General features: G+C 37.3%; 1 protein-coding gene across 1 annotated transcript in view; it reads left to right on the top strand.

Moving 5' to 3' along the window:
* The window catches only part of LOC149224859 (casein kinase II subunit alpha-2), an 83,465-nt gene that overhangs the window by 38,944 nt on the left and 24,938 nt on the right, over positions 1-19,583 (top strand). Inside the window, exons 5-6 of the mRNA XM_089386306.1 lie at positions 6,766-6,856; positions 6,955-7,020. Coding sequence (XP_089242432.1) covers positions 6,766-6,856; positions 6,955-7,020 — 157 coding nt within the window. The remainder of the gene's footprint in view (positions 1-6,765; positions 6,857-6,954; positions 7,021-19,583) is intronic.

Consider the following 19,583-nt stretch of genomic DNA (forward strand, 5'->3'; position numbering starts at 1 on the left):
ATGAGTTTCAACAAAGTGTGGGAAGAAATTTTCATTGTCCTCTTCTGTGCCTATTAACACCATTGCTAGGAGTGCTTGGTGCTTGGACAATGGTACATCATGCCATATGATAAAAGCATGGGAGTTGTTTAGCAATTTGATGGAGAAATACTTGGGGATTTATGTGGAGCTTGGTGATGATTCCAAGTATGCAATGAAAAGAGACGAAACCATTAAGTTCTAGCTTGAGTAAGCAAGAACGTTTTGGATACCAAGGACGTGTTGTTTGTACTAGGATTGAAGAAGAACTTACTTTTAGTCTCAATAATGGAGGTCAGAGGATATGAGGTCATGTTTAGGAATGGGAAGGTGCTTATTTGTCTAGAGAATACTAGCCCAAACACAACAATGGCCATCAAGGTTATAGAGGGAAACTTATATTGGTTGAAGGGTAAACCTATTCAGGCTTTGGCACATGAGGGTGATAATCTATGTGGGTTGTGGCGTAGGATTTTGGGTACCTGCACTACATGGCACTGCCGATCTTGGGGGAGATTGTCATTGGTCTCCTAGACTTCGGTATCGAGTAGTAGGGCGTGTTTAGAGTGTGCATCCTTGCAAGAATGCCAAGGTTTCTTTTCTAAGTAGCAAGAATAGGTCCAAAGGGATCTTGGATCTCATTCATTTATATGTGTGTGGATAAACATCAATGGTATTAATGCAGGGAGCACTATATTATATCACATTTATTGATGGCTATTCCAAGGAAGCCTTTTTCTTCTTCATGAAGACCAAGGATGCGGTCTTTAATCGCTTTTGGGAGTTGAAAGCCCAAATGGAGAACTAGATAGGCAAGAAGATCAAGGTCTTGAGGTCAAATGATGGTAATGAGTACACTTGCAATTGATTAAAGGATTTTTGCAAAGAGGCAAGGATTAAGAGGCAGATGACAGTCTCATATAACCCTCAACAAATGGGGTTGCGAAGAGAAAGAATCAGTGCAACATCAGTTCTGTCAAGGCTAGGCTTTGTCTATGTTTCTTTGGGTAGAGGTTTGCAACGTGGTAGTATATGTGTAGAAAATGAGTCCTCACAAGATATTGGGGGACAAGACTCTAGAGGAGGCACTCACTAGGGTGAAGTTAGAGCTAGGACATTTGAGGAGCTTTGTTTGTCCAATATACATCCATGTCCTTGTGGAGAAGAGGACCAAGCTAGAGCTTTCAGGGGAGGAAGGGATATTTGATGGATACAACAAGATCTCAAAAGCTTACATGATCTTTATACCAAAGTAACAAAAGACAATTGTGAACATAGATGTTAAGTCTGAGGACAACTTGGCATCTGGGAAGAGTCTCATGAGTTGCCACTAGCCATGATAGAGGAAAAGGAGCGGTAGGCTTCAAAGGGAGAGTAACATGCAAAGACTTCTAGTTTAGAAAGTCAACCCTCTAGAGGGGAGGAGTGAGTGGCTCCTTCCAGTTCCTTAGAGTCCCATTTTGCCAGTAAGGCAACCCTTTATGTTGAAGATTTCAATTAGTGAAACAATAGATTTAAAGGGCATAATTTATTTGAGTGCATGCTTATGAGATTGGTGCTAATTTTACTTATGTTTTATATTTCATTTACTTGTTAAAATCCTACTAGTGCATTTATTTAGTAATCTGCAATAAATTAATTTACAAGTGTTTTACTAAGAAATAACTTGCCACTATTTGGGGTTAAGGAAAATTAACATGTATGGTATGTTGAAAACTCTAAAGGGTATGTTAATGGATACTCATTAACCCTCTCAATTATTTACTTAGGCTACTATCAACCATCTTTTCAAGTTGGTACACACACCAACTCCCACTTGCATTTTTGTTCGTCGAGTAGTTGAGTATTTATAAACCCATAGTTGAGTAGCTCAGTATTTATAAACCCACTCATCTTATATTCAAGCTCTATTATTGATTGTTCTCTCTTAGGTGCACTTGTGTTGGATATCCTTAAACTCACACACCACTTGCATTTAGGTGTGCTTGGTTGTTTTTAGGCTCTTTCAAATATATTGAGCTGGATCTTCTCACTCTTACTCTTTAAGTGGCCATTTTAGTACCACTGTCCCATAAGATGGACAATTTGACAAGGGTGTATCTTTCCACCCTCCTTCATTTGACGAGTAGGTATATGATAGTTGCTTATACAAATGAGTTGATCGGTGGGTGCATTCGTCATTCCTGTATAGGATATGTTTCTTTTGACACTATATTTAGATGGTTAGTTTGTTAGTACTACTATACTAGTGGTTAAGCAGCAAGGCATGCATGTCTTCTCGCCCTTCTCCATTTGATGAGTAGGTCATTGACATGTTTTTTTGACTGTTGAGCAAGTCGATGACTACATTCTTCATTTCTATATGGGTTGTTTCTTTTGACACCCTTCATCAAATGAGCAATTTATAGGACCACTCTCTTAGTAATTGCATGGTGTGGCAAGGATATGTCTTTTCGCCCTCCATTATTCGGTTTGAGCTTTGGCTGTTTATCTCTATTGGTAAGATATATCAAGGATTATTCAATGTTTTCATGGGATCAAGGGAGGTGATTGCTACTTGGTTTATTTGTTTACATCATGGATTAGCCAATCCCAACGAAGGTCAATAAACCCAGTTTGAAGCCTCATCGTTCCATGCACATAAAAACACCATTCTTTTATATGAGCATTCATACAATGTTCAAGTCTCATAAATTTGTTTAAAGGAATGCACCAATTGGACCTGTCAATTCTTAGAAGATGTTAATCCCTAGCCACCACAAATTGTGGAAATATATTTCTATTGGATTCTTAGTCAGGTTTTGAAAATAGAAGTAAATAATGTTATGAAGAAAAGAACTATTTTATTTTTTGATTATAATAACAATATTGTCAATTATAACATGCTAATACAAAATCAAACTAAAGAGTAATAAATACCCATCATTACTTCGATTTCCTATTGGGGAATTGTGCATTAGACTATGGCCGCTCACCCTATTACCCTAGGATCAAACTATTAAGACATTTCAAGGCATGATCAATCATACAAGAAATAATGGTTACAAAGTCTACTATTGAACTAAACATCTCCTATGCATGATAAATATTCTTCTATAAAAGTAAAAAAATCTTATACACACACATAAATCTTATACTAGTTGGCATATTGTTTCATAGTTTTAATGTTTATTGAGATGAGTATCTCGAAATGTTAGAGCCATTTCATTTTTTTTCCCTTCATAGAGGGATACTTATTAATGAGTAGCAAAAGCGGATCTAAAGTATGATGGAAACAAATAAATCGATAAGTAATCACCTTCCTTAATCCAATGGCAACGTTGAATAATCCTTGATGATAGAAGTATGTCATGATAATAGAAGCATTGGAGCATGTGTGTTTAATCCTTTGGACATTGAATCTTGCATATGGGAATAATGTTTGTGGCTATTTACTTTGAACTTAGAAAGTCTATAGCCCTAGTGTTGACTCCCAAGATGATTGTCTAACAACTTTGGTTCCACCTTTGTTACTCGTCTTAACATTGCCTTTTGCCTTTGTGGTAATCCATTGAAAGCTTCAACGAAAGCATCTAAGTTTTAACTCAGTATGGTATTAATCTGATTGGTATTATTCTGATTATTTAGACTTGTTTTATGCACAACCAAGCTCTCTTAATTTCTCTCTAGGTGCATGAGCGACTATTACATTAAAGACGTTGCTTGCATGCGAGACTCAAAATGTACAATCCTTTATTTGATAATGCTTTTCTTGAACCATGAATAATGGTATATACTTTTCATGTTTAATTATTTTTACAACTTTTTGTGGGTTATATTCCCTCTAACCACAAGCTACATGTTGAATTTCTTATTTTCTATATTTAAATTGAATAATTATACGGAAAATACATTAATGATGGTTGATATAACCTGAGAGTGCGAAGGCCACACTTCATAAAAGCATAAAGCAATGCTACCCTTAAAAAATTATGAGCATAATCATCCCAATGTGAAAAGATAAGATAAATATATTAATTTTCAATAAGTGACCAAAAAGGTAGGTCATTTGGACCATTGAGTACAATGATGTCGATACAAAGCAGAAGGGGCAAAATGTTTCCCATTTATAGAACAAGAAGGAAAGTAAGACATGAGTTCTATATGTTAAACTTGAAGAGCCCTTGATCACATATGTGGGCAACCACATTGGGAGGGAGATGTAAAGAGGGGAGGGATCCATGGACAAGGTCATGGACCACTATTTCTCTTTCTTCTAACACCTGATGTTGATTGGAGGAAATTTAAATTACAATGGTGCCTTGAGGAAGTTCTTGACGAAAATTTGAACCTGCTATTGTGTTGCTAAATAGAAGCAATCTATCGTTGATATCTAGGTGATCTCATTTTCTTGTTGGTAAGGGATTTGGTTTGGCGATGCCTCTAAGGTATCTAGGGAAAGGGGATGGTCCCTTATTCCTGCATTGATCTGTAGTCAAAGGCACTGTTGTTGTCAATCTTCATCTTGGTCTCTTTAGTTGACGGGAGCACCACAAAGAAGGAAATAATTCATTGAACATGATCTAGTCTGCATATTGGAAGAAGTTGGATAGAGTCTGGACTCTGGATCCATTAGAACAAGCAGTCAAATCTCTCGCGGATATCATACTAAATGGGCAACGAAAGATGAAATGATTCTTAGTCTCAACCTCTTGGAGATGCCACAATCGATGGAACTTTTCAAATTGAGAAGAAATGCAATGCTTTGGAGCTAAGTAGAAGGGTATTAGTGCTCCAAATGCTTGTAATTGGATGAAGGAGAGAGGGAGTCCTCTTGAAGATGGGAAGCTCTCCTACTAATTGAGGCAACATGAAAGAAACTTTGGCATAGAAAGCTAGTCGAAGGAGATGGATTTGTCTCGGGAAAAGTCCCTCTATTTTGAAGAGATGACCCTTTGATAGGTTTTGCTAGAAGGGGCCTACCTATAGATTCGATGTGATCTCTCTTGAGACCCTAGATGCCAACTCTGCATGGGTCTCATCATTGAGAGTTAAGTTGAATCTTAGGGTTTAATAGCCATGTGAGTTGGAATGGTTGTGTGAGTCCTATTATCATATATTTTCATTATGATATATCATAGGAAAGTAGCATGGTTTGGGATCTAGAAGCCCTTTTTCTTTTATCTCAATGTTGTGTTGGTTTGTACAAACTTATAGTTAGAGGAGTAAAGTCAAATTTTGAGAGTTTGTACTTTGGAATCATGTCATATTTGTTACCTTACTTTAGCCTACTCATTTTTCCTGTATGTTGGTTGGAAGGCTATTAATTACTTGCCTTACGTCATATTTTGCCTTGTTGATTTTGACACATTTGCTCTAGGGGTAGATTGAGAGGCGAGTACCTTGGTGTTCAACTTAACTCATTGGCAATTGACCTTGTATTCAACATAACCTTAGATTATTGGATTATGAATGAATAATTTCTTTTAGTGTTCAACTTTAGCTCATTCATTCACATTAATATAATTATACTTATGTAAACATGTCAGGATGTAGCTAGTTATTAGGCATTAAGTTATTGTTGGATGATAGTTGAGATAATCTCTTAACCATTTCCCCTCTAATATCTTTAGATCTTACAACAAGTTATGAACTCTATAAAGGAGATAGATGCTATTATATGCAATAGCTCCACATTTAATAATTATCGTTTTATCATGTGTGCTTCATAATCCATGTTTATTGTTGGTATGGAAGAGAGAAGGCCTTGAGTTTTTGAGAGATGAGATGCCAAGTTTGCTGCTATGAAGGAAAGCACTAGAGACATGGCATCAATGAGGGAATGAGGAAGATCACAATATATATGTGTTAGTGTGTGACTCTTATACAATCATGAAGTTCTACACAATTATTTATTTCACATTATGGGAAACAAATTTTATCCCAAGTGTGTTCTAGATCCTACTTTGCCACCTCCTTGTCTTATCTCTTGATGAGGTCTCAATGTGAGAGCAAGTCAAGTTGAGTAAGTAGTTTCGTTCATGTATTCTATATTTGCATCATTGCAATGAATACAAAGAATAGATTATTGCTTGAGGCCTTTGTCACCAATTCATTCATTGTTGTGTCTTCTGCTTTATTTTTTAACAATGTGTGTGTGAGTTTTTCATATGAAATCATATGTTTTGAATCACTTGAATGAAAAATGAATCTTGGTTCAAAATTTTGAACATTTATGTATATTTTAAATTTTTAAAAATTTCAAAAATGTGTTTTTGTATTAATTAGATGTGTACTTCCTTATTTCAACCATACTAGATTTTTTTCCTTGCATATTTTTTATTTGCTAATTCATGATTGTATCTATATTGTTACTTTAATCTTGCTAATATGGTTTGAGCATCATATCCTTTTGACTAATGTGGAAAAGATATATTGTTACTTTAATCTTGCTAATATGGTTTGAGCATCATATCCTTTTGACTAATGTGGAAAAGATATTTTGTGAGGCCATGGTGAGAAATTTAACATTTGCCTACTACTCAAGAAGTTTAGTCTCAAGAAATGATATTTTGTTTGCTGTTATAAACATTCATTAAGTTGACATTTAAATAATTTTTCTCTCTAATTATTTGTTTTTCGAGTCAACATTAAAATTGCAATAATATTTTTTTCTTAATTTTCTAGGTATAAATCAAAGTTTATTAACTGCACATTTTTTTATGAGATATGTTATAAAAAAAGCTTTTTTTGATTCTATTGTGATAGATACTTTAAAGGTCCAGAGCTCCTTGTTGATTTGCAAGACTATGATTATTCACTAGACATGTGGAGCCTTGGCTGCATGTTTGCAGGGATGGTGAGTTAATACAAATCATCTTGCTAACCTCTACTAATACTATTTTTCCAAATTTTTTGATTAGCAACTTAGATTGTGCAACTTTTTGTCTTGTGTAGATATTTCGGAAGGAGCCGTTCTTCTATGGCCACGACAATTATGATCAACTTGTTAAGATTGCAAAGGTGTGTCAAGTTCAATCCCTGGAAGTTTTTTTAATTTTTTATTTCCAAGCCTTTTATACATTTGATTTCCATTATGTACATTCCCAATTTTCACATGGTTTTTGGTGTAGCATTTTTATGTCTTGCAAGAATATTTCTCTTAAGCTCAAAATAGCAAGCTACTTCAAAGTGGTTATAATAGATTTTTAATGATTTTTTGATGGTTAATAAGTTGATATAGAAATGGAAATTTATGTAATTATATAGTTGGGAGCAATGTTTTAAAAAAACATAATTTTAAAGATTTTAAACATAATTTTAAAGATTTTCATTCATGTTTCCAAACACACAACATTATAATATAGATGGAAGACAACATATGATGAAAATCACTATCAAATTGAATCATGGAACAACATAAATAATATTCATTTGCTTGCAACATCTCTATGAAGCTAACGCTCATGTACTGCTAACCTGTATAGATATGGTACCTTAAGTTACGTACGTTGCTATCTAGCCTGGTCCTTATGGTCGAGCAATTAAAGTTCCTCTCCTTATCAGTCGAGCAACTAAAGTTCCAGCCCGCTTTATCCATTAAGCCTCCTATTCATTCCGCACACCTGCCCACAACGGGAAACACAAGCAGCGGGAACAATGAAAATCGCTGGCGCTATGAAATAGTTGTTGGATTATACCTTCTATCTTTATTATATGGAAATACTGCCACAAAAAAAAGAAAGACAGGCACCTTTTCTTAGTCTTTTCTTGTAGAGGAGAACTCTATATAAATAGTTGCATCCCCTTACTTCATTTGTATATTTGGATTGTGAGAGAACTACCTCTTGAGCTTAATTGAATCTCTCTTAATCATGGGCTGGCGAGGAACAGCAGTGGAACCCGGTGCTTATGGATGATGATTTCATGTAGCACTCAGGGGGGCCAGAACAAATGGGCTAGACCGACAGGGGCTCGACTGATAAGGAGAGGAGGAATGCAAGTTGCTTGTCCTTTTAGGGCAAGGAACTACGAAGCCTGATAGAAGGAGGGCGCGGACCACCTTTGGTGTCTGGCCTTGCGTGGACGGATTCGCCTCTGGCCTCTGGGCCAATAGGGTTAGGGTTTCCCTTTCACTTAGATCCTTTCACTTCCGGATGCCTTGGGGTACATTGGATGGTCTTCCCCTAAGGGCGTGCCTCATGAACTGCTCTATTTTCTGAGGTCCCGCCTCATGAAAGGATGGTGGGTGCCGGGAACGCTAAGGATGGCGGTGGGTGACGGTAAAGCTTTAGTTAGTTCAACCTAGCCTTAGAGCTTGCTTGCCTAAAGAACAGGAAGGCCAATCCGAGGGGGACACACACTGCAACCCCCTTGGCCCCCCGTACTTACACCGCACACAGACACAAGCTTATCGACAAATGTCTCTTCTATTAAGAAGACCACCTGGCCGAGAAGCTTATCCAGAGAAGGAGGAGCCCAAAAAGGACATCGGGGGAAGGAAAAATTGGACAATTATGCCATTTGCCAAAGTAGGCTCATGAACCAATCCATTATATCAAAATGGCACCCAGTGTGTAACGACCCAGCTAAATTGACCCATTATATAAAGTTCAAACTTTATAATAAAACAAATGTGATGAAATTTAAACAATAAATATGTTAAGTTTATAAATACAATTTAAATTTATAAACATATATAAGTTAAAATTTTTATAAAATATATAATTAAACTTTATAATATATATATATATATATAAATTTACAAAATATATAAGTGAACTTTATAATATAAATTTTATAAAGTATATAATGGAACTTTATAATACATATATATGTTTAAATGTTATAAGATATATAACTAAACTTATGACTACACATATGCTGATAGCGTAAAACTCAACCGTATGCTATAGCATACCTAAAAATCATTTCAGGAACCATTAAATGGGGGGCGCGTCCAAACCAACTGAAAACTTATTGCAGAGCGCACCTTGCCAGGAGAATATCCGAGAGTTAAATTGCATGGAGGGCGTGTCGAGTCGGAGGAAGGCGGTGGCTGCAAGTAGGAGGGCGGCCACCGCCAGGCCCGTAGATAAAAACCGAGAGCCTGGATCGAGAAGTGGGGGAAAAACCAGGGAGGGGCAGAGAGAACCAGAGCAGAAATTCACTTGGAGAAAACCAAGAGGAAGATAATTATCCATTGGAAGAGCTTTAAGCCGTCTGAGGTTCTGGGCACGGAGGGACAGAGAGCTTCTGTTGTGAACAATGTTGCACGAAGCGGAAGCGTTTTTTGGAAGCGGGGACGCCGAAGCATCATTTTCCAAAAATCTAGGAAGCGAAGCGTCCGCGGAAGCGTCTGCTATATATATATATATTTTATATTTTTTTGCATTTATACTCAAAACAAACATCCCAAATACCAAATTAATTGTAGAAGACATGAAAACATGCATATTTTTGCATAAATCAAGATAGATATAACATCCATTGTACATTAATGATCTAGAATCTAGATTCTTCTCCTCTTGTCTAGCCTTTGCCTCTACCTTGATTGTCTAGGGATATTAGTCAACATTGCCCAATTTTGATCAAACTACCTAATTCAAGACTTAAAATATGGTAGAAAAAGCTTAACATGTTTGATCGATGATTTTGACTTGATTGAAAGGTAATTTTTTGCTAAGGGCGTGCCGCGTGACAAAGGAGTTCAACAATTAACACCACCAACACCAGGGTACATATAGGGCTTGGTGCTCTTGATTAAATGCTAATCGCATACCTTCATACTTGATATAATCTAATGAAATGCCACAATCCCATTGATCCTGAATACTTGAAAACTGTTAAGTCTGCTGAATTTTGAATAGGATATGAAATTCTATTTTCTCCATATGAAGTCCAATGAGGCTGGAACCACTCTCAAACATTCTGAGTCATTTCATGGTAATGTTAAAAATTTAAGTAAAAGGATGAAAATGAAAAATAAAGGAGAATGTCACTTTTACTTAAAGAATTTAACATTACCATGAGGGAGCATCTGCTATATTTATATTTTGTTTTGCTTTCATTTGTCACCCTAACCCAAGGTGGACCCACCCCCAACAAGCAAACTCACCTAAAATTTAAAAAAAATTTGAAAAAAACGATTTTCTAAATGCTTTTCTGGAAGCGTATGGAAGCGTCTCGGAAGCGTCTGGGAAGCGTCTGGGAAGCGCCAGCGCTTCCAAATTTCCAGGAAGCGTCTAAAAAAGCCGAAGCGGCGCTTCCGAATTTCGGAAGCGCGCTTCCGGCCAAGCTTCCTAGGCGCTTCCGTACGGGACGCGCTTCAGGGCTTGGAACCGGGGGGGGGGGGGGCGCTTCGTGCAACACTGGTTGTGAAGTTTTCTGGATTGAGCAGCTAGGTTTGCTCAATCTGGCTGGGTGGTATTGGTCTCCCGGAGACTGGATCAAAATAGCCACGACATCACCAGCAAAATCAGCAGCACCAGCAGAATCAGCCGCAGTTAAGGTAAGTACAAATTTAATTCTTCAGGCTTTCTGTATTTCAGATTCTAGTTATTGTGTTTGGTCATTACAGATGGTATCAGAGGGTGTTGTTCAAACCCTTTCGACCTCATAGGCCCTTGTAGTTCTCAAACCCTTTGTAATTTTTTGTTGAAATGCTACGTGAAAACTTTAGGTAACCCCCATCTAGGTAAAAAAAAAATGGAGTCAATTGATGTTTTAGTTTCTTCTCGGCTCTGCCTGGATCGTGTATGAGTGGGGTTCACGTCCTAAATATTGTTGGTTTTCTCCTCTTCCGGCTTAATGGATTCGTTCTCATGCTCCTTAGCTCTCTAACCTCATCTCTGTTTGCAAAATAAGATTAAAAAAACCAAATAATGGACTTTTATTTAGGATGTATTCACTTCCTGTCTTCCATTCCAGTTGCTCATTTTTGACATGCATAAATAAAACAGATTTATATTGTTGCAATTTCTATTAGAAGTAAAATCTTTTAACGACCTTTAACCTTATTTGACAACTATAATTTAGTAAAACGAACCACATATATCATTTTGGTATCCATGTACCAGCCGAAATTTAAACATATATTATGCCATAAAGTTTCATGTTTATCCATAATCATTCAAAATGTTTCTGAGTCTCTGACTGTAGTGAAGTAAATATATATTAAACATAGTGTAAAGTTCTTCAAAATGGACATAAATTAGGGTATCTCTGACATATGTCCTCTGTATTTTCCCAAGTTGCTGATCCAGGACTATACTTGTCCCGTTGGACCTTAACTTAGTCCACCATATGGTTCCTCAATTGTCGAACTCTACGTTCCAGTATACGTAAAGGTTCGACCGTTATGACTCCCTCGTCCGATACCTGCAATTCTTTCCATTGGATGTTATGAGATAGATCAGCTACATAATGTCTTAATACAGAAACATGAAATACATTATGAATTCTATGCAGGTGGGGTGGCAGGGCAAGACGATAGGCAACAGGTCCAACTCTTTCCACGACTTTAAACGGTCCTATATATCGGGGTGACAACTTTGTCCCTTTTCCGAATCGAATAGTACTTTTATTTGGTTTTATGTGGACGAAGACCTGGTCCCCTACTCCATACTTCCTATCAGATCGGTGAGCATCAGCATAACTCTTTTGTTTATCCTGTGCCTCCTTTAATCGTTGTCTAATCTGTCTGACCTGCGCTTCCATTTCATGGATTAATTCTGGTCCTATTATCACTCGATCTTCTAACCTGTCCCAACTTAACGGTGCTCTGCAAGGTCTGCCATATAAAGCTTCAAATGGAGGCATCCCAATCGAACTGTGGTAACTTTTGTTGTATGCGAATTCGACTAAGGGTAAATACTTTTCCCAGTGTGATTATTGATCCATTACATACATTCGCAACATGTCTTCAAGTACTTGATTTACTCTTTCAGTTTGCCCATCAGTCTCAGGATGGTAAGCAGTGCTTAAATTTAGCTGAGTACCCAAGGCTGTCTGCATGCACGTCCAGAATCTGGAAGTGAATCGTGAATCTCTATCGGATATAATCTTCTTAGGTACTCCATGAAATCTGATGATTTCATTTATGAATACTCTAGCTACGTCAACAACATCATAAGTATATCTTACCGGAATGAAATGGGCGCTTTTTGTTAATTTATCCACCACTACCAGAATGGCATTGTGTCTTTGAGAAGTAAGAGGTAGTCCAGTGATAAAATCCATAGAAATGGTCTCCCATTTAGACATAGGAATGTCGTGGGGTTGTAAGAGGCCCGCTGGGTGACGATGATCTGCCTTTACTTGCTGACATTCCAAACATTTTGCAACAAATTGAGTGATATCACGCTTCATGCCTGCCCAAAAGAAGAGTTTCTTGGTATCCGCATACATTTTCCCTACTCCAGGATGAGCACAATATACTGCTTTGTGGGCTTCCCCAAGGATGGTATCTCGAAGAGCTTTATCATCAGGAATGTACATCCTTCCATGGAATCGTAAGATCCCATCGCTTTCTAATTCATAACCCTCAAATTTAGATTCTTTTGCCTTAATTCCCTCAAGACTTGCTCTCACCTTCAAATACCAGCTGTCTTTTATAAGACGATCCAGTACTCGTTGTCTTAAGTCCACTTTAATGGGTATGAGAGAAAATATCCGAGGTCTCCTGCTTAAAGCATCGGCTACTACATTTTCTTTTCCCTTAATATATGATATTCCGAAGTCATATTCACTTAGGAATTCACTCCATCGTCTTTGCCTGGCATTTAAGTCTCTTTGGGTGAACAAATATTGTAGACTTTGATGGTCGCTTTTAAGTGTAAAATTTCGTCCCACCAGATAGTGTCTCCAAATCTTTAAAGCTAGCATTACAGCGGCCAATTCTAAATCGTGAGTAGCATAGAGTTCTTCATGAGGTTTTAGCTTTCTGGAAGCATAAGCTATCACTCCCTTATCCTGCATCAATACTGCACCCAGCCCTTGCTTGGATGCATCAGTACATACCGTGAAGTCTTTGCCCATATCAGGGACTCTTAGGATTGGTGCACTGGTGAGTAGTCTTTTGAGTTCAGAGAATGCATTATTACATTCCTCGGTCCACTCATACTTAACACCTTTACGCTGGAGGGTTGTGATTGGCTTTGCGATTTTGGAGACTTGACAAATTTATCAAGATACTGACGGAAAACACTGTTCATAAGATTCATGAATACGGCTGGCGCATTTGTTAACCCAAATGGTACCACAGTAAATTCATAGTGCCCAAAACGTGTCCGGAATGCAGTCTTAGAGATATCACTTTCAGAAATCCTTAGCTGATGATACCCTGATCGGAGGTCAATTTTTGAAAAGACAGCAGCGCCTTTCATTTGATCAAAAAGATCATCGATTCGTGGCATAGGGTATTGATTATTGACTGTAGCTCGATTCAAGTCTCGATAGTCTATGCATAATCTTAAGGATCCATCTTTCTTCTTTACAAAAATTACAAGAGCGCCCCAAGGTGGGGTACTGGGCCGAATAAGCCCTATATCGAGTAGTTCCTTCCACTGGATTTGCAATTCCTGAAGTTCTGGGGCTAAATTGACCCATTATATAAAGTTCAAACTTTATAATAAAACAAATGTGATGAAATTTAAACAATAAATATGTTAAGTTTATAAATACAATTTAAATTTATAAACATATATAAGTTAAAATTTTTATAAAATATATAATTAAACTTTATAATATATATATATATATATATATATATAAATTTACAAAATATATAAGTGAATTTTATAATATAAATTTTGTAAATTTAATATATATATATATTATAAAGTTTAATTATATATTTTATACAATTTTTAACTTATATATGTTTATAAATTTAAATTGTATTTATAAACTTAACATATTTATTGTTTAAATTTCATCACATTTGTTTTATTATAAAGTTTGAACTTTATATAATGGGTCAATTTAGCTGGGTCGTTACACAGTGCACTGTCCAATGGCAATATATAGTCAACTGTCATACATGATCCAAGACTCTAAACAAAAAACACATAACCAAGGAGGCTAGAAATGGCCTCTACAACAAAAGTACACTGTGACCAGACTCTAGTACTACTGGCTAGTAGCTACTGCCAGAGGAGCCAAGATCATGTCGATCAATCTCTGGATCATCATTAGAGTCAGACAGGGGGCCCCATGGCTCCTACTCCTCATCATCATCTCCAACTGCAACTATAGAAGTGGTACCACTAGCAGGCTGTGCAACTGCAGCAGATGCAAGCTGAGATAGAGAAGATATGCGGTTGCGCTTCTGTCGTGGCTGAGCAGAGGAAGTGCCTGCAACTGGAGTCTTTCCTGGCTATGAGACTGAGGCTGGTAGTGCAGGTGGATCGGGATTTGCATTCAACTGAACAACATGTTCAACTGATGCCTCGATATCTAAATCTAAATCAAGATCCTCATCAGGATCAAACTCTGCTGGATGACTATCCACTACCCAATCTGATGTTGGATCAATGTCTTCCAACACAATGGGATCTGAATCAGGTCTTTTGTTCAACAATTGGTTTCGTCTGAGCTGGAGGTTGTATTGGACATAGACTAGATCATTTAACCGTTTTTGATCCAAACTATTTCTCTTCTTTGTGTGAATCCTCTCAAAGAAAGACCAATTGCACTCACACCCAGTAGCATTGCAAGTTTGACTCAAAATACGAATTGCAAACTTCTGCAATTAAGGACAATGGCCACCAAAAGCCTCCCACCATTGTGCTGCAAAAAACATAGGAGTGTAATGAGTTAGCTCAACAAAATTACAAATTATATCCAACTTTCAAATTATAAACGATTTAACAAAATTTTAAAAAAAGTAAAACTATTAAGAATTTGAAAATTGAAACTATTGTTTACCTGGCTCATCTGCTTCTCTTGCAATCTTTGCTAGGTTCTTCCCAAAGCTACCCGAGGCATTGCTGAAGGTTGTGACCTGTCGGTGTATCTCCAGCTGATCAGACTCCAATGGGATCATGCGATCAATGCAATCAATCAGTCCATCTCTGACCTCCCCCCTCAAAGCTCTTGACTCCTTAGCTTTATAATGATATCGTGGGTTCAAAAAATACCCAGTTGCATGTATAGGGCGATGGAGTTGATTGTTCCATCTTTCATCAATGATTGCCCAAATGGGCCCATACTTAGCCACTCTATCCTTGTATGCCCTCTTTATTTGCTCCTTTGCTTGATCCATAGCCTCGTAAATGAAGCCCATAACCAACCTTTCCCCATCCACCAACTGCAACACCTTAACCAGTGGCTCAGCGAGCTTCACAATCTCTGCTGCCTTTCTCCAAAAAGTTTCTTCATTAACTTTCTTTTTCAATTCTTTGCCTTCCGGTTCGTTAGACCAATTGCTTTGATTCCATTCATCACTAGAAAATATCTTTTGCAAGTTTCTATTTTGGGAAAGCATAGGTTGCAATGTCAAAAAATGAGTAGCAAATCTAGTGATGGCAGGCCTAATAATATCCTTGCCCCAGTGTGTTTCCTCATGAGGCTCAAAATCAATGAATGATTGTAGATAAATTTTGTTATGCTTTTGGCATGATCTACAATGTTTTTGACCCAATCTATTTTTCCAATATCCTCAAGCATGAGGTTTGTGCAATGTGCAGCACATGGGGTCCAAAAGATGGTCTTGTGTTTTTCCTTTAACAGTTTACCAGCAGAACATAGTTAGAGGCATTATCTGTGATGACTTGAACAACATTAGCCACCCCCACCTCCTCAACAACTTGATCCAATAGTGGAAACAACAATTGCCCATCTTTTACGTTATCAAATGCATCAACTGATTTTAAAAACATGGTTCCCCGTGGGCAGAAGACAAGAAAGTTTATGATGGTACAGTTTCTTTGATCAGTCTATCCATTTGACATGATGGTACGTCCTGTTCTTGCACATGAGTCCTTGAAATCTTTCAAATACTCATTAATGGAGTCAATTTCTTTCTGCAAATGATACCCCCTTAGCTCATGCATAGTAGGGCCTTTGAAGCCTTTTCCAGCAGCATGTATGGCATCAAACATAGGCTCATAATATGGTGAACGGGAAACATTGAAGGGGATATCAGCATCATACCACCATCTAGCTATGTACTCAAGCAGTCTCCCTCAATTCTTTCTTCCAATGGTCATCTAAAGTGGGCTGCATTTGACTTTTACTAACTTGAGGACCATGTGCATCTGATGGAGAGGAGGGAGTGAAATAACTTTTGATAGTCATATCACCCTTTTACATTATACCCTTTCCCTTATCTTGAACAGAACCAAAAGAGGAACATATCGGAAAGGGTTGGATGCATATAAGTATGAGGGATAGAGAAAGAACCCTAAAATCATAGTTGGGTTTCGTAGCCATCATTTTTTGTATCTCCCTCTTCCTCCCAATTTCAGCTTCTAACTCTCTTTGCCTAGTCTTATCTTCTTTAAACTTCTCAAAGCTGGCCAACAATTGCTTCCTAATCTCCCCAATTTCTGGTGAGTACATGGAGTAATTTGGTCTCTAATCCCCGCCAGGTGTTGTTTCAACCTATTAATTCCTCCAGGACCTTCCTTAATTTTCCTATGGCAAAATTTGCATTGCATTTGACTATCAACCATTTCAACATATGCCCAAGAAGGATCTCTCGCTCTAGGTGCCATTTTTTGACTAGGAAATGAAAGCAAACAATCTGAAAATGAAAAAAAAAACATTGATTCAATGTTCATTTCTTTCACAAAAAACACTCTCTAGGCTTTTAGATATGCACCTAAAATTTAATAAGCAAAAACAGATTTGTAGAGGTGAAAAAAAGTACCTCTAGGCACAAACTACCTCCTCAAGCTTGCTCCAAGAATCAACTCCTCAATGCTGCCCAAGAAGCTCCTTACTCCAGCTACAATGCTTGCCCAAGACTCCTCACTGCTGCTCCAAAAACAAACTGAAGCACTGCTCACTAACTCTCACTGAAGTTCTCACTCAAATGCATGAGATGGCTGTGAGAGAATGAGAGCATTTGAGTGTGTTAAATAGGGTTTGGGAGGGGGGAATGGACCCCAAATAACATTTAACTAATTTATTTTTCTTAATTCTTTCATTAAACAATTATCATAACAAGCAAATGAAGATCATAGAAACAAAAGAACATAAGATATAAGCTCCAAGCTAGGGAAAAACCCCTCCAACGGGAAAACCCAGAAAATTCTACTCTTATAGAATTAGATCAAATGAGATATCCAAGACCCATAACCACAAAAAGCTTCCACCTCTAGATGCCAAGTCAAGCCTTCTTTCTTTCCAGCAGATCCATCAACAAGAGACCAACAACAAGAGATGTACCAAGGCAGATCTTCCACAAATCCTAGTTCAAGATGAAATCCTCTCTTTTAGACTTTGACCCTCCACTTCTATTTTCACTTTCTGCGATATTTCAGAACAAATCCATCCAAGTGTGAGTGTGCAAATGAGCTCCATCTTTCCCCTTTTTATACAATTCAGAGGGGGTGCGAATAGACATGTCCATTGGGGCAGGGCCAACTTGGCACCTAGAGGGGTTTTTGACTCAAAATTAGATAATCAATAATTCTTTTTCTTTTTCTTTTACAATAAGTCCAAATAGGACTTTGACTCAAAAACCTAGAAGCATGAAGAACATGCTTGTCTAGAAAAATAATAATAATTTTTCATTTTCTTTTCTTTTGTTTTTTCAAATAAAATACATAATGGTACAAATTATGAAGATTGAAACTAGTTACATTCTCCAACACTCCCTCTTAACTAGGGAGGTATTCATAATTGTACACTCATACAAGGATATTCTCAAACTGAAATATTCATATAAGAAGAGTCAAATTGATAAGCAATCTTCAAGCGTCAACATCATAACCAACATTGTCAACATAGTAAGGCCTTTAACTGACAAGCTCAATTTACATTAGAGCATAATGTTGGGAGGTTTTATATGAGACACCACACTACCTCTTAAGACATACACCCCATTCGGATGTTCACTAGGTATGTTCTAGGACTATTCCTTTCTTGGATTATCCATCCTCAAAGAATTCTACTCCTCTTTGATCACTTGTATCTTGGATACTTGTCCAATACTTAGAAAGTGTCAGTCCAGTTCATATCTTGGATTCTTTATCCTCGAGGAGTATCAATCTTAGATGCTTATCCAATACTCTAGACCCCATTCTCCCTCCATGGCCTTCACTAGACGTATGACTCTTAGTCTTGGCCTAGTGCATGACACATGAAGAAGAGAATATAATGTCCATCACTTTCTCTAAACTAGAGAGAAGATCCTCATTCCCTCTTGATCAGGGAATAAATCCTTGCTCCTATTTAAGGAGACTTCTTACTCCCTCATAAGCATAGAGGAGATTCCTTGCTTCCTTTTAATTGGGAAGTCATAACCACAAGTTCTTTTTAGCATGTCTTGATCAGTACATAAACAACTTGGTTCTTCATGGAGATCTTCAGGTAGTTGCATGGTTCCTCCTTTTCTTTGCATCTTATCAAATTGAGTTTTCATTTTCCTGGAACCAAATTGTGACAAGATTCGAGCCATTAAGGTGATCTTCATTGTCATATGAACATCAGGTTATTTTTTTGTGCTGCTACCTTTCCACCCCAAGATGATATAGACATCTTGACCACATAATATTCCAAGGATTATCAAAGCCATCCACTCAATCCATGTATTAATTGAATTGAGTTTCAAAATAAACAATTGTAGATACACTTTCCTCAACTGCAATTGTGCATTTCTCCAACACTCTTCTAGGTAGCAAAACCATATACCAACTAGATAACCAATACCAAAACATCAATGTCATAATTAGCTCAGCATGATGGCCTCTTGGCTGAATTATCAGATTGTGCTTACTAGCTTACCTTGAGATCAACATTCTTTTGTTGGGTCTATTTCCATATTGTATAGGAATCCTTCAATGTGCATTCACTTTTAATCAAAGTGCCCATGGAACAAACTAATAGGAAAGCTACAATATCTTCTTCCTTGGAGTTGTCATTGTCAACTCTTTCTCTTTCTTTAGCAGACCATATTTGATGTTAATCAATATCATCAAACGATCTCTCCTTCCAACCTCTTCACACGCTTTTGCAATATGCCTTACCAGGGAGCCAAGTTATATCCCATGCAAATCGTCAATATCAGATTTTCCAAATTATAACATCCTCTAGTCAAAGTGTCATGTTAAAATTGCTATTTGCTCCCTCTGAAGTCAACATTCCTTTGCATGTTTTATCTTCATACTATGACAAGGTTCAACTTCATCTTTCAATCACCAATGTGTTGTATAATCAAGTCATTAGTTAGAATCACTTCCTACTGGGTGCTTAGAGTTCACTCCTTTCAACATGCCCATCATTTTCAAGGAGTCATCGACAAGCATGAGAGCTGCTTTGCTCATCCTTCACATCTTGCTTCCTTTATTATGTCCTTTTAATTTTCACCAACAAGTAGAACCAAGCAAAATATATAAAGATAAGAGCATGATATCAAT

The sequence above is a fragment of the Pinus tabuliformis genome, chromosome Q (genome assembly GCF_031772625.1).
Source record: "Pinus tabuliformis cultivar Carrire ecotype Pingquan chromosome Q, CPIR1, whole genome shotgun sequence".
Taxonomy (NCBI): domain Eukaryota; kingdom Viridiplantae; phylum Streptophyta; class Pinopsida; order Pinales; family Pinaceae; genus Pinus; species Pinus tabuliformis.